Genomic DNA, 16168 nt, shown 5'->3' with positions numbered 1-16168 from the left:
TCTTTTAACTAAAAGCAAAATTCCATCCCCTTAAAAGTATGTAGTCGGGATTCTCAGAAGAGCATGAGGGTCTCTCTCCACAATCTAAACATAAACCTTAAAGTCCCTACAGGTTGAGTCTGAGAAATTCAACCCAAGTTCCCCCAATTCTTGATAATACAAACATACTATGTTTATACTTACGCTCCATGCCGTCACCAGGGGAGACGCACCCCCTTTAAACAGCACCGAAGACGATCAGTTCTCCAGATATGCAAGCTTTCAATCAAAACTCAAACTTTACTTCAATTAATCAACCTTTTCTCCCAGCCTTAAAGGCATCTGCTTTCCTCCAAAGCGACACTCCCCTTCTCTTGTTCCTTTTATTGTTATATTTTTAAAGAAACGCAGCACCCCTCAAACGCAGAGCCACGTGCCCTAGGAGGGTGTGGACTGCATTGGCCCGTGTGCGGACCTGTCGAAACGTACTTTCCCACAAGCCCTTGCGCCACCGAGGGGTCCAGGCGGCCGCTGCCGCCTCCATCACTCAGAGCCTTGCGCACCAAGGAGAGCGCTTGTTTGGAGAACTCCTCCGCTTCCCTTGCCAGTCGCTCCATGCTGTTGGCTGATTCGACATGGCTGAAAGGATTAAAAACAAAGAATATGAGTTTTCAAAGCAAAGGGCTTCCCTTAGGCCTTTTATTTAAATGAAGGGAGAGGAGTGAGGGAACTGGCTTGCCTAGAAAAACCAAAAGGAATTGACCCTGATGAGATGGAATCCGAGGAACTATCCAGAAGCAGAAGGTGTTCTGGAGAAGGAGCCTCAGGTCATAGGCTTTATTGGGGATTTACCCTCTATGGCATAATCAGGGGAAGCCTGATGGAGCTGGGTGGGAGAAGTCTCGGGGGGTAAAATACTGCATGTATAAGCGGTTTGCTGCAGGGAGAACCCCCTAGGTTTTATTTCATCCAGGATGCAACTACCTACTTACTTTGGCTGCATCTCTAAGCAGGACCCACCCCTAAGTGGGCAAAGCCTGTCACTAAAAGTCCCCCAGATGCGTTTGTCCGCCAGGGTCTAAACAGCGGTGCGAACAAGCTCAGCAGGCAGAGACACGAACACAAGCCAGTCCCATGCTGCCGACTGAGTTCCATCTGGGATTAGCAGAACCTGCCACCTTTCTGAGCACTCTGCCAAGAGCAGTCTTCTTCAACCTGATAGGATTTATAGTCAGGCAAGGACGGAAGGAGTTGCCTGTTATCACTGGGGCCCTGCTGAGCCGGTTTTCAGGAAGAAGTTCCCCCTCTGCAGACTTGGCCCCCACAGGCTAGCAAACAACTTGTTGCTACTTGTTCCCAGGCTCCGTGTGGGAGCCTGGGAGTCCCTCAAAGCTGCAAGGCGATCTTTTCCAAGGGCTGATTCATTTCACCGAGCCCAAGGAATGACATCTGACATACACCAAAGCCATACTGTGAGTCATAGAGAAATCTGGGAAAGAAACACCCGACCCCCCAGCTCCTGCCAAATGACCTCGCCCAGGGGCCACCTACATACACTAAACGCCCAATGGTTAAAAATGGCTTCAGGGCAGGGGGATGGCTGCAAAAAAGCCTGGAAGTAAGGGAAATGATGCTTTGGTCCTGAATATCTGGCAGAGGTGCCCTCCAGTCCTGCTCACCTGTCTGCCAATCTCGCAGCCTCCTGCGCTAGACTTTTAAAGCCATTTGGCCCCACGTAGTGCTCTGAGGGAGGAATGTTCTGTGGAAAAAGGAAGATTGGTTAAGGCTTTGCCATAAGCCTAAATACGAGCCATAAAGCCTAATTCTGCAACTGTTCTGTCAGAACCATTTATCATGAGTCACACAGCACTCCACACCCTGACACATCAAGAGTCTGTGGTCACCATGGTCATTGCATAAAAAAAAAAATGTGTAGACAAGAATAAAATAGAAATCCAAGTTCAGAAAAAGTCTATGTATATAGATGCATTCCAAAATATATACAGGCTTATATTTTTTTATGTATTTATTTAAAGTCCCTAGACTACATACCAAGTGTTAACGGTAGGTTTTTCAACATCATAGAGGATTTTTATTGTCTGAACTTTCTACAAAAGGAAAATCAATACACATTTGGGGGAGGCGCACCCTCAGCATGGAGAAGTTCCTGGGCCAGGGATCAGACCCTAACCACAGCAGTGACCCACGTCACCACAGTGACAACGCTGGATCCTTAACCTGCTGCGTCACAAGAGAACTCTTACACGTTACCTTTTATTTTTTTTTTTTTTTTTTTTGTCTTTTTTTTCTATTTCTTTGGGCCGCTCCCGCGGCATATGGAGGTTCCCAGGCTAGGGGTCTAATCGGAGCTGTAGTCCCCGGCCTACACCAGAGCCACAGCAACGCAGGATCCGAGCCGCGTCTGCAACCTACACCACAGCTCACGGCAACGCCGGATCGTTAACCCACTGAGCAAGGGCAGGGACCGAACCCGCAACCTCATGGTTCCTAGTCGGATTCGTTAACCACTGCGCCACGACGGGAACTCCACACGTTACCTTTTAAATCCTTAATTTCCTCAGCACAGTATCTGATTAGCTTTCCGTTTTCCACCCACTTCCATGACTGTAACTATTGCCTTCTTTATTCAGAAAGAGAAAAGTGTTCATTCACATTGCTCCTTCCTACCACCCAGCAAACCATGGCATGAAGAAAATCCTGGCAACATCCTCCCCCCACCCCCCACCACAACCCCGCCATTTTCAGAACCATGTCTTTATTGGGCTCCTTCCTTCCTTTCGCATTTTTTCATGCATGCATTCATTTATTCATTGTCATGCAGCAAACACTTCTCACATCCACACATGGTGCTATGGGCTGAGAATGTAAATATGAACAACATTGAATCCTGCCCTCTGGGAGCCAAGAAGCTCGAAGATATGCAGAAGGGAGAGGAGACAGGGCCACGGTGAGGCTCTGGGTAACAGGGAAAGAACTAGGAGAAGAACGCAGCACAGTAAAACGAGAATCGGCAGGAAGCTGAGGACCATAAAGAGTAGGTGTGACTGTTGCCAGGAAGAGAAAGGCAAGTGTCTGCAGAGAGGCCGGAAAGCCTGAGAGATGAGGTGAGCCAGTGACATGTGCAGGGGGTCACCCAGCTCAGCAGTGACTCTCAGCCCCCCAACTCGGCACCACTCACGGTGTTGCGCAGGGCGGCTTCACTCTCCTCCAGCCTCAGGCGCATCTGAGTGATGAGCATGTGAGTTTCACGCAGTCGGTTCTGATGTTGGCTGTCCAGGGCCCGAGCCCTTTCCAAGGTCATCTTGAGGTCATCCAGGCGGCTCCGGTAGCTACTCTCTTGGCTCTTGGCCTTGGCCAGCCGGCGAAGGAGAGATGTCCTAGCACCTGAACCCCAACAAGGAAAGGGAGGATCAGCACTTTGGGGGTCAATCGAATAGAAGGGAGACTTGAAAAGAAGTGATTTTGACTGGATTATGGCAAAGTCATAAAAACCCAGTATATGAAGGCATGCACCTGCTCCTTTATCTCCGGGAGGACATCACAGACAGCCCTACCTCCCCGAGGGCTAGGCAGAGCCTCTCTGCTGGACCCACAGAAGATTCTATGACCCAGTGCAGTGCTTTCTACTCTGAATTCTCTCCTGTGTGAAGGGAAATTGGCCTGCATCACCTTCTGCAATCTGGGCTTCTCTCAGAATGTCCTCAAGGGTCTGCTCAGTCTGCTGCATCCTGCTTTCCAGCTCCGTGTTGGGTATTGTTCCACCTCCATCCTGAGCCTTTGAAATCAGAGTCTCCAGACTCTGGAGCTGCTGCATAAATTGATCCATCTGAAACCACACAGGAAAGAGGATCAGAACAGACGATGGAGTCCATGGTCAAATACCAGGTACCCAGGGGCTATTAGCTAAATGCCCAGAAATACTTGGCATGTCGCAGTGAAGTTCAGACTCTGGAGTAGACTGAGTCTACAGCCTGACCCCACTTCTCACTAGCTATGTGACCCCGGGCAAGTCACTTTCTCTATCTGTAGGATGGGAATAACAATAATAGTATCTCACAGACTTGTTTGGAATAGATGAGTTAGTATTCGTATAGTGCTTTGAACAGTGCCCGGAATAAAGAGAGTGCTGGTTAAATAGATAAATGTAAACAACAGGTTGAGTTTCTTCTACATTTGGGCTCTGTTTGGGGGGCCCCCTCCCCCACCCTTCACCCCAACAAAATAAAATTAATAATTAACAACAACATCCACTTCACTCTTCTCTAGAACTGGAATGAGAAATTTCTGGAGGCCTTCCTGTTTGGATCAGCCCTGACGCTTCTGGACTCCTCATCTCTTTTATGTCTTTGTATTCTTCTTCATGTGTTTTGTCAGGACATCGCTTGGGGAAAAAATCCGACTAGAAAGGGGAATATTCCAGTGAAAAGAGCACTGAATTCAGATTCAGGGGACATGGTTGGGACTCTCAGTTGCACCTGACTATGTGACTTTGAAAAATTACAGATCTTTTAAGACTTTGTTTCCTCAGTGAGAGCTGAAATCAGAATGCTCTTTCTTCCAATTCGACCAAGTTACTATACGAACCAAATGTGACAGTACCTGCAAAAGAGGTTTTAAAAGTTCCCACTGTGGCTCAGTGGTTAGCGAACCCGACTAGCATCAAATAGGACCAGCGGCTCTATCCCTGGCCTTGCTCAGTGGGTTAAGGATCCAGCGTTGCCGTGAGCAGTGGTGTAGGTCGAAGATGTGGTTCGGATCTGGTGGTATTGTGGTTGCGGCATAGGCCAGCGGCTACAGTTTCGATTGGACCCCTAGCCTGGGAACCTCCATATGCTGCAGGGGCAGCCCTAAAAAGACAAAAGACAAAAAATTAATAAATAAAAATAAAAGTGGTATATATGAGAGCATTAGCCTGAAATATTATTACTATTATATGAAAAAAAATTTTAACATAGCAGTTTCTAAAGCAAGAAAAAGTGGGGTTCTCTTGTGGCACAACAAGATAAAGATCCAATGTTGTCACTGCAGAGGTTTGGGTCACTGCTGTGGTTTGGGTTCAACTCCTGGCCGGGAAACGTCCACATGCCATGAGCGTGGCCAAAAAAAGGGAAAGAAACAGTGATCCCCAACCTGTCCTCAGGAGACTAGGAGGGTCCTGGATTTGTGACAGAACCACCCAGAGACACTTAAGGATTTTACTCGTGGGATGAGGGTTGGCTGGCATGCACACCTGAGTCTTCACTTGATTATAGCAAGCTGGACAGCTGGTTAGTGCTGCATGCTCACAGTTGAGGCCACCAAATCCCGGCTTGCAAACACAGCTGCCATCACTTCTACATGCCACGGGCTCCGAGCCCACTGGGTTGCAGTTGCAAGCTAGAGACAAAAGACAGACAAACAGGAAGCTTTCATGTCAAGCCAATTCCAGAAACTGAAGGTATAGCAAAGATAAAAGGAAGATCAAGTCACCAACGGCAAAGAATCCTTTGCCTTTGTTGATTCATATGTGTTAGATTCATCTCTTGGCTGTCCCTCCAAGCACAATCCTGATACAGAGAGGAACCATCTGGCAAGTTTGGGGGGAGGGGGCGGTGGTGTGTGTGTGGATGAAGAGACACTACCACAGTGCCTCCCACCTACTGGCACTTTTTTACGTCCTCTCGTTACATTGTGAGCCAGGTGGATATTCTGCAGACACTCTGGCTTTGCTCACGGGGAGAAGAGCATTTCTTCTGGCCCCATGTTGTGCCAGATGTAGACATCTCTCTGTTTTACAGATGGGGCGTATGAGCTCAGAGAGGTTGAGTAATTTGTCCTAGGCCACAGAGCAAGAAAATGGCAAGCTGGAATGAGAACTTGAAAGAGCCAGTGTTGTTTTCGTTCTCCTCTCCTGTCTTTGACGTAGGAAATGCAACAAAGCAGCACCTTTGTTTATCCGATCGAACTGATTGACTACCACCTGTTCTAGGAGCCGAGGAGGTAACAGTGGGTGAGACACTGCTCTGGTGGGGTTCCAGTGACTCTCTGGGTTACCCCATCTTCGGTGCTCACAAAACACGTGGCGCATGGTATTAATATGATCATATGTCTTAATGTCCTATTGTTATTTGCTTACATTTTTGTGTGTCTTCCTTATTAGCATATGAGCATTTGGGGAGCTGAGACCGACTTCTTATGATAACTTCAGTACCTGCCTCCACATGGGGTTGGTGCTTAGGAAAAGACAGATGAGTGAAGCAATGTATAGTTTAAAGGCAGTGAAATCTCTATTAATGGCACTTTATAGCTGGAGTCATATAGTTTACAGTGACTTTTTCATATGCTGTTTTATCTTTGCAGCTGCTTTGAGTTAAATACGATTCATCCATATGAGGAAATGGAGGCTCAGAGAGATTAACTGGCATGATCAATGAAATACAATAGCTGTGCTAAAAAACTGGACTTGAGCTCAGTACCACTGATGCTGTGTAGACAATTCCTATCCTGGGCCATCGCAGCTAACTCACAAGCTGGGATCAGGCAGGTGAAATTCAGGCCCCTGGGTAGAAGCCCCAGATTGCACAGGGGTCCTCGGGCATTTCCAGGACTGGGGACTCTGGTGTGAGTGGGGTGCTCTGGGCTCCCTGCACACCTCCTATGGAACCAGGCATCCCCCAGTCTGGGTCCTCAGAGCCACTCTGGATTTTAAAATAAGCAAGCTCCTGAGTTCTGAGCACCAGGGCCGTCTGGGACCTTTGTGGCTCAGGGGTGAGTCTGTGGGGCAGCCCAGCTCCCAGAACTGAATTGGCCTCTTCAGTTGCATAGAACACGCGCAGAAGTTTGAAAGAAGGACTGAGCAAGAGGCCAGATCTGCACGTTCACACTTTGATCTGAAGCCGCCCCAGGAATGCTACCCCTTTGAAGCCCAGTCTCCTTAGGAGACACGTGGACTCTTACCTTTCTATACATCAATCGCACTGACTTCCTGAAAGGGTCTCTTTGGCTCCTTTACAGCCCGCTCCCCTCCCACTTCAGTGTGTTCAGGCTTAGTCTCAAGTCATTTATTACCCTCCTCATACAGGTTTGGCAGCCACTTCCCCGCCTGCCCGCCTGGGGATTGGGCATAGGAAGTGGCCCCATTTTATCTCCTCTTCCACTTTGGAATGTAAACCTGACCTTTTTCACTTTTCCCACCCAGCTTAACCCTTGGACCTCCTCCAGCTCTGACCCCCCAGGGCCCTGCTGCAGGGGAAACTGGTCTTCAGGCCTTTGACAGGTGAAAGGTCCAGGCTGTTCACAAGCCAGCTGGTCAAAGAAATCAGAATAGCACTGTGATGTTACCTGCCATTGACTTGGCTGATTGGTATGGTCTTACACCTGTACACACACACACACACACACACACACACACACACACACACACAGCCTGTCCAGCCTGTTTGGGGGTGCAGTCCTACCTCGACACTTATCCGCTGGGTTGGGAGCCAAGGGGTCCCCAAAGTAGCCCACTTTGCACTGCTCGCAGTGGGCGCCGGCTGTGTTGTGGATGCACTTCAGACACCTGCCTGTCAGGTGGTCACAGTTCCCAGAGGCACTGGGGTCCACATTGTTGTTGCACTGACAGGGCTGACAAGGCCTCACTGGGCCCCGTTCCCCAAAGGGGTCCCCAAAGTAGCCATCAGCACAGTGCTCGCAGCGGGCACCTGGAAGGGACAAACGGCCAAGCCTAAGTGATCCTCCATTGACAAGCAGAGCCGGACACAGAGGCCAAAATATATAAGTCACCCTCCAGAGGAGCTTCCCCCTGGACCCCAAAACAGTGGCCATGGGAGCAGGTGCCCACAGTAAAGGCAGGATCCTCCGCTGCCCAGCAGTCACAGATTTTAGAACACAAGTGCCACTAGCAGCCTTCTTGCCAGTTAACCAGCAGCTGCCTGGGAAAAGTCAGATTGAGAGCCATACCATCAAGGTTGCTGCTGAAAAGAAACTCTTCTTTCAGAGTGACCAGCAGAGAGATGTGACATTTATAAGGTCACGAAGTTTTTCTTTTTTTTTTTTTTTGGCCACCCCCAAAGCATATGGAAGTTCCTGGGCCAGGAAGTGAATCCAAGCCAGAGCTGCGACCTATGCCACAGCTGCAGCAGCACCGGGTCCTTAACCCACTGTGCCGGGCCAGGGATCGAGCTGGGACCTCCACAGAGACAATAATTAACCCACTATGCCACAGCAGAAACTGCTACTTTGGTTCATTTTTAAAAACTTAGTTAAATCCTATATTTCATCTAATTACACATCTCCTAAAACAGCTTTGTATGTTTCCTCCCATAACAGTACAGCCTGCTCCTTCTCAGGCGACGCTCTGGGCATGGAATTCTTCTTTATCTTTAAAATGAGCCCATTTAGAAGAGCCCTGAGTAATGATAACTCCCTAGAACTCCCCTGGAATAGACGCTCTCCTTGCGAATTTATGGCATCCGGGCGGGGCGGATTAGGCAGAGGGAAGGCAGGGGCCTCACCAGTGACGCCGTGGGGGCAGTTGTGGCACACCACTTCCTCTGTCTCGGGCATCACGGAGCAGCTGAAGCCATGGCGACAGGGGCAGGGCTTGCAGCTGCGGGGGTCGTGCGGGTCGTTGTAGAAACCGATGGGGCAGTCGGCACACTCGATGTCAGGGTTTTCGTCCCCTGAATAACAGTCTCCTGGGAGGCAGAGGAAGAATGGAGGGGCAGAGAAACAAGTGGGGTGACACCATACACCTCCTTTAATACAGATGCTGCGTGGGCGTCAGGGCTTCGAAACTCAAAGCCTCGCTTTCGGAAGCGTTTCCCCGGATACGCGCCTCTGCCCTGGTACCAACGCCAAACGTGGCCATGACCCTGAATCTCACCATCACTCTCCCGTGCTAAGTAGACGGGCACTTCCTTTTCCATCCATGACTCGGCACTGCTCCCCTCTCCCCCAGGGCCTGACATCACTCGCCTTTGCCGGCACATTCATTCAGGTCCTGACATCCCTTTGATCTCCCCAAAGAGTTCTTGCAACTCGACACCAACTCCCCCACCCAGCACTGAACCATGAAGGCCACTTCCTGTAACCGAGCACCTTTCTCATAACCTGGCGGCATTTCCATCATGAAAAGGACTGGGTGTAATAAAGCACCGTGTCCACCTTCCCCGGCTCCAGCCCTGCTTTTCTTAATCCTCTCCCATCTCCGGAATGTGTTCAGGCACAGTCTTTCCTACCCAGCTCTCACTTCCACGGGAGACCCCAGTCCCCTGGCGGCACCCCAACCATCTGGACGGGGGGGAGAGGGGGTGTCATTTCACTCACCTGTGTCTGGATCACAGGCCCCTCCCCCTTGACAGTTGCATGGAATACAGGTGCCAAAAGGTCCCAGTCTGGCCGAATCTCTTTTGTAACCAGAAGCACATTCCTGGCAGAACTGTCCCTTGTACCCAACAGGACACACACATTGTTCCACCCAGGGTGCTGGGGTTCCAGAGACGGGGCGGGCTGAAACCAGGGTCACGTTGTCAAGGTAGCCAGTACCTGCAGGAGAAGAACAGGTTAGAGGTAGCAAGCGGCATGGAAGGTCCAGGGATCTAAAGTCAGGCCTCTGGCTGGATTTTATTTTTCTTAACTCCCTGAATGACGTAAATATCCACCCTTTAAAGGAAGACAAGGAAAAGAGAAACATGACATTTTTCCTCTGCATTTGGCCTCCGCCTCCCCCCAGCTGCGTTGTGCATCTGCTCTATGTGTGACCCAGACCTCCGCTACGGCGGAAAGAGCTGCTCAACCATAAGCATTCATTGTTCTCCTTCTGCCACCAGCCAGGTACCTCCTTAGGGGAGGACATTCCTTTCTCAATCTCGTAAGGGGTCGCGATGACCCACCACTCACCTTGTGCCAACCTCTTTGGTGAACTTTATGCTCGAGGCCAATATATCATTTGCCTTAAAGGTAGCGACTGGTCAGATGACTTGGGAGATACAGGGGTCAAACCTAAAGGAAGTTCTTACCTTAAATATTTCCTTATGACCTGTCAATGTTACCAGCTAAATTACTCCTATTCTGCCTATTTTACAGGGTTATTGTTTCCTCCTTTACCAAATGTGTGATTGAGCCTCAGATAAAATTAATGACAATCGGGCAACTTGAAACAATTTGATCAAGTAGAGAGTCCTATAATGACTGTACTAGTATAACTCTCCATAGGGAAAGAAGCCACCAGAAGGAACCGTTTCCTGAACCATAACAGATGATTAAGACAGGTGGTGCAAAGGCTTTTGGTTACTGTTAACAGGGCCTAGTCTGGTAATAGCACACTGAGTGGCCTATCAACAAAATCCTTGCCTGACCTGGGAATGAGCATTCCTAGCACCACAGGACAAACGGCCTCCCAAACTTTGGTTGAAATTAAAACCAAAAGGAAAGGGATTGTAAAATAAAGGATGGTGCCCGCCATCCAGTTCTATAAGAATCAAATCTTTTTTTTTTTTTGTCTTTTTGCCTTTTCTAGGGCTGCTCCCGAGGCATATGGAGGTTCCCAGGCTAGGCGTCGAATCAGAGCTGTAGCCGTCGGCCTACACCAGGGCCACAGCAACACGGGATCTGAGCCACATCTGCGACCTACACCACAGCTCACGGCAATGCCGGATCCTTAACCCACTGAGCAAGGCCAGGGATCGAACCCACAACCTCATGGTTCCTAGTCGGATTTGTTTACCACTGAGCCACGATGGGAACTCCTATAAGAATCAAATCTTTAGCTACTGCAGTTGCTCATCTACAGCACATCCTGAAAGGAATCTGGGGTGAAGAGTAGGGTAAGGCACTTTGTGTTCTGGGGAACCCAACAGAACTGGCCCTCGGAGAGTGATATATTTTCAGGAGAATATTTTATGAACCCAGTTTCTTGCATCTTCCCATACTTTCAAAAAGCACTAAAACCATTCACAAGGTATCTGTTCCTCACAAGTAGCAGAAACCTCCTCCCAAGATGCGGGCTTGATTTCATGTGCCCCCTTCCAAAGTCATGTACACTGGCTCCCCTCTGCCTCTCTGGAACAGTCCTCAGAGCTCTCTGAGACCGGTTCCCAGTTATAATCATCATATGGGATTGAATCAGATTTTCCGTTTCTTTCTTAGATGAGTTTTTTTTATCGACCGCCCTATCAAAGACAGGTGTTCACTCACTGTGTCTTGCATAGGGGTGTAAAGGTCCAACCTGACTGAGTGTGCAGGCTCTGGTGTCAGAAAAATCAGAGTTTAAATTCTGGCTCCGCCCTCACTAGCTGTGTGATCTGCGGACATCACACGATATGTCCATGACTGTGTTTCCTCAGCTATAGAGGAGAAATAACAGTGGTATCTGCCTCCTGTGTTTGTTGTGAAATTAAAGGAGGTAATGCATGTGTTATCGTGTGCTCCAATGCATGTGTTATGTGCTCCGATGCATGTGTTATCGTGTGCTCCAATGCATGTGTTATGTGCTCCGATGCATGTGTTATCATGTGCTCCAATGCATGTGTTATAGTGTGCTCCAATGCATATGTTATGTGCTCCAATGCATGTGTTATGTGCTCCGATGCATGTGTTATGTGCTCCAAAGCATATGCTATATTGTGCTCAGCACACAGTAAAGATTAATAAGTTGTTAGTAAATATCTTTTCTACTTCCTGCTTCATTCACTGTTGAACATGGACATGGCACGTGCCAGCCACGCTTCCTTTTTACATGAGTGCTAAAAAGCTTAAGGAGCTCTCATTTGAATAATTCCAATCATGGCGTTCCCCTGTGGCTCAGTAGTATCCCTGACTACTCAGGTTTGATCCCCAGCCTTGATCAGAGGGTTAAGGATCCGGCATTGTCGTGAGCTGTGGAGTAGGTGGCAGAGGTGGCTTGGCTCTCGCACTGCTGTGGCTGTGGTGTAGGCCGGCAGCTGCAGCTCCTATTCAGCCCCTAGCCTGGGAACTTCCATATGCCACAGGTGCAACCCTAAAAAGACAAAAAAAAATTTTTTTTTAATTCCAATCGGGATTAGGAGTACCCAACACAGTATGTAGTCCACAAAGTTCAATAATAGGAATTAGGGAGTTCCCATTGTGGTGCAGCAGGAACGAATCTGACTAGTATCCATGAAGACGCAAGTTCCATCCCTGGCCTTGCTCAGTGGCTTAAGGATCTGGCATTGCCTTGAGCTGTGCTGTAGGTCACAGATGCAGCTCGGATCCTGAGTTGCTGTGGCTGTGGTGTAGGCTGGCAGCTATAGCTCTGATTCGACCCCTAGCCTGAGAGCTGCCATGCTGCAGGTGCGGCCCTAAAAAACCAAACCAAAAAAAAAGAAGAATTAACAGAATAACCTGGTGGTGTTTGCACTTGGTGGCACTGAGTATAATTCCAAAGGAAAGCTACTCAAGAAATAAAAAGAACAGTGTGTAGATGCCATTTGTGACCTAAGGGAACGTACCCCTTTGCCGTAGGTTATCTTCTTCAAACAATCAACTTTAACCTAAATTCGGAGACTCTTTTTAGCTGGGTAGCATTGGTCCCTCTTGATTGGTGCTGACCACTTTTAGACAAACATTCCTTTTAAACAACTTCTTCTCGAATGTAAAACTTTAGACTCAATCACAGACTCTACATCAAACCATCGAGTAGTTTGTCTACTTGTTCAAAGACACTGGCCAGCTTAGAGAGCTGAAGCAAATTAAACTAAAACCTATGAAGAGTGAAATTCATTTCTTTTAGCCACTTACTGTATTCTCCATAAGTAGCTCGGATCCGCAGGGCTGTGAGGTTCCTCAGTAGCCGCCGATACTCAAAGTAACTCAGCTGGGGGCTCCAATGACTGCTTGGGTGTTCATTTAATCTGCATGATTTAAAACCAAAAGCTGAAAAATCCAACTCTCATCAAATCTTATAATTTGAAAACCTGATATAAATTATGCCCGAGAACATGGGACCAGCTAAGCCCCTTCTCAGTCCTGCTTCAAGGGAAGGGTGAGGGACTGGTAGCCACATCCTCCTAGGCAGAGACCTGGTACCTTCCCCCTCTGTGGGGAGCGCCAGCCCCACAGGATGTGGTGGAGGGCATCCCAGGGTAGGAAACCAAGGTCCAGGGGTCACGACATCCAGAGCTGGTTCAAGTCTGCAGAGACCACTTTCTGTTCTTGCTCATGCAAAAACCTAACATCAGGAACATCTCTAAATTCCAGAAGCTCTGATCCTCAAGAGCTGTTGTCCATTTTTGGTTTGATTGTTCAAATGATTTGTTTTCTGAGCATGTTTCACTTCCTAGTGTCTTCATTTTTCTTTATTATTTTTTTTCTTTTTAGGGCTGTACCTGTGGCACGTGTAAGTTCCCAGGCTAGGGGTCAAATTGGAGTTGTAGCTGTTGGCCTACACCATAGCCACAGCACCGTGGGATCCAAGCCACGTCTGCAACCTACCACCCAGTTCACAGCAATGCTGGATCCTTAACCCACTGAACGAGGCCAGGGATTGAACCTGAATCCTCATGGATACTAGTTGGGTTCTTAACTCATGGAGCTATAATGGGAAATCCTCTCTTCCTAGTTTCAATAGTCTGTTTCCACCTTCTGCATTGTCCACAGCTAACACTTTCCAGCTTGGCGTCATGTTGCCTCAAAGCATCACATCACCAGCCCCTGCACTGTTCTTCTTTTTGTTGTTTTCAGTTTGTTTTTTTGTTTTGTTTTGTTTTTTGTTTGTTTGTTTTTACTGGAATAGCTCTTACAGAAACAACATTAACACTTTTGTTTCACACACACACACACACACACACACACACACAATGGAATACTACTTGGCCATAAGAAAAGAATGAAATCTTGCCATTTGCAACAACGTGGATGGACCTAGAAGGTACTATGCTAAGTGAAATAACTCAGAGAAAGACAAATGCCATATGATTTCATTTATATATGAAATCTGAAGAACAAATAAACATAACAAAACAGACTCATGGATACAGAGAATGATCAGATATTTGCCAGAGGGGAGGGTATGTGGGGGATGAGTGAAATAGATGAGGGAGACTGAGAGCTACAGACTTCTCATTATAAAATCAGTGGGCCACAGGGATGAAATACACAGCAGAGGGAATATAACCGCTAATGGAATAATGCCTGGTGACAGATAACTAGAATGACCGTGGTGATTATTTCGTAGGGTACTGAAATATCGGATGACTGTGCTGTAGACCTGGAAATAACACCGTGTTACAGGTCAACTACACATCAAAAAATATCCCATTCCACCTCCTTAGACCCACACAGGGCCATCCATGACCTCACCGCCGCCTCTTTCTCTGCCCTTGCTTCCTACTCCAGGCTCACCTACTTGGAACTTCCCAAATGTACAAAACTCTCTCAAGCCATTTTCTCCTTGTTATCCCTCCCCCCTTTCCTCTCCTTGGACAGCTGCTCTTTGCTCATCACACCTCCTGGGGAAGGCCTCCATGACCGTTCCCAAGTGAGTTCCTGGGGCCTTCGGTGTGTGTTCTAAACACATGTGTCCGCCTTGTCTGTCACGTACAAGCTGCATGGTCACCATCTGTTTATTTTTCTCTCCTGTCAGGGGCTTGTGGGCAGGAATCATGACCTGTCTCAGCATATAACACCACGTTTGGTGCCCAACAGGTGCTCAGAAAAGCTTACTGAATGAATGAATGAATGATGATTGGACGGACGAACAAAGGAATCCAGACTTCCATCCCAGTTTGCTCTGGTTGACCCTCTTGTAGTCTCTCTCCTTACCTGAACGTGTAAGTCTTGGTGATCCCACAAGGCAGCGTCTTGCCAAGTGGCATCAAGGGAGCTGTGATGCGTAGACCAGCACCCTCCAGGACCACGTCGTGGGCAGATGGGTGTCGGCCTCCCCTGTCCACCCGGTAGTCAAAAGACAGGCTTTGCCCGTAGCTCACCTGTTGGTTCCCAAGAAACTTGGCTGTGAAGTGGAATTCGAAAAAAGACGGAGATGAGTTGTGAGACTAGAGAAGCAACGCAGTGAGCAAATGTGCATCAGTTGGCAATTTCTCTTGGAGTCCTCTGTCACCTGCCCACCACCCTCCCTCCACCACCCCGTCGGAAGAGCCAGTTCATGGCACTGGATGTGGCCACGCTGCTACTGACTACAAAGAAGGGTTCGGGACTGAAATGCTAAAAGGGGCTGATTATCTGACGATTCCATCTATTAGATGATGCACAGCATGGCCCTTATAGCAGCAATAGTGCTATTTATTACACACTGCGTCTAGTTTACAGAATACTTCCATGAACATCAGTGGGTGGCAGTAATTCTGGGAAGCTGGCCTCATGATTCCCACTTAACAGCCAAAAGAACTGAAGTTTGGAGAGGTTAAGAGGACACCTTGCCCAGGAATCAATCACATTTTAGCTAAGGATGTGAACAAGCATTAGAATTCTAGCCAGAGCTTTTCTAACATATATATATATATATATATATATATATATATAAATATATATGTAAGATTTTTTAATGTATATATACATTTTTAATATATATAATTTTTTAAAATATATATATAAATTTAAAATATATGTATATACATTTTTAACATTTACAAGCCGTTAAAGCTTTGAGAAATGCTTTGTTTTTGCTTTTCCATCTGCTCCTCAATAGACTCACAGATTTGACCCCAGTCCTTTATTTCTCATTGTGGTGGGAAACCTAGAAACTTCCCATTTGAATAAAATAGGAACCTCCCCCAGGGTCTGACCACCCGGACACTCAGTTCTACTCTACCTGATTTGTCAAACAGAGCAGAAGCCCCAGCTGTCTTCTGGAGATACACCTGACACTAGGTGATAAGATTTCCGTAGTTCTGAACACCCTTTTCCTCTCCTGCCCTCTTAGTCTTATGAGTTGGCTTCTGTAGGAAAAACACCGTACATACCAGGAGCTACAAAATAGACGGGATCCGATCGTCGTGCTGAGCTAAACACATCTTGATGGCGCTGTGACCACTGGAGCTTTGCAGGAGACCCATTTCTTTGGACAGCCTTCCAGCCATCAACATCTGGAACACAAATAAAACCACTGTGCCGTTGGATGAATCACATCATCTGCTGAGTTAAACAAGACAAGACTTGAGCGCCAAAAAGTCCCAGCAGCGAGTAGCAAGTGGCATTTTCTCTGTAT

The 16168-nt window shown here is 47.8% G+C and overlaps 1 protein-coding gene across 7 annotated transcripts in view; it reads right to left on the bottom strand.

The window, feature by feature from the left end:
- Positions 1 to 16168, bottom strand: part of LAMC2 (laminin subunit gamma 2) — a 72128-nt gene that overhangs the window by 16930 nt on the left and 39030 nt on the right. For all 7 annotated transcript variants that reach the window (XM_021063797.1, XM_021063798.1, XM_021063801.1 and 4 more), the window contains 11 exons: positions 15924 to 16046; positions 14764 to 14953; positions 12742 to 12854; positions 9310 to 9528; positions 8496 to 8678; positions 7437 to 7682; positions 5231 to 5376; positions 3670 to 3826; positions 3179 to 3384; positions 1659 to 1738; positions 469 to 618 (listed from right to left, as the gene is read on the bottom strand). In XM_021063797.1, the coding sequence (XP_020919456.1) occupies positions 469 to 618; positions 1659 to 1738; positions 3179 to 3384; positions 3670 to 3826; positions 5231 to 5376; positions 7437 to 7682; positions 8496 to 8678; positions 9310 to 9528; positions 12742 to 12854; positions 14764 to 14953; positions 15924 to 16046 (1813 nt within the window). The remainder of the gene's footprint in view (positions 1 to 468; positions 619 to 1658; positions 1739 to 3178; positions 3385 to 3669; positions 3827 to 5230; positions 5377 to 7436; positions 7683 to 8495; positions 8679 to 9309; positions 9529 to 12741; positions 12855 to 14763; positions 14954 to 15923; positions 16047 to 16168) is intronic.

The sequence above is a fragment of the Sus scrofa genome, chromosome 9 (assembly GCF_000003025.6).
Source record: "Sus scrofa isolate TJ Tabasco breed Duroc chromosome 9, Sscrofa11.1, whole genome shotgun sequence".
NCBI lineage: Eukaryota > Metazoa > Chordata > Mammalia > Artiodactyla > Suidae > Sus > Sus scrofa.
The sequence above is the reverse complement of the archived record's forward strand: the minus strand, read 5'-3'. Positions and strand labels throughout refer to the sequence as shown.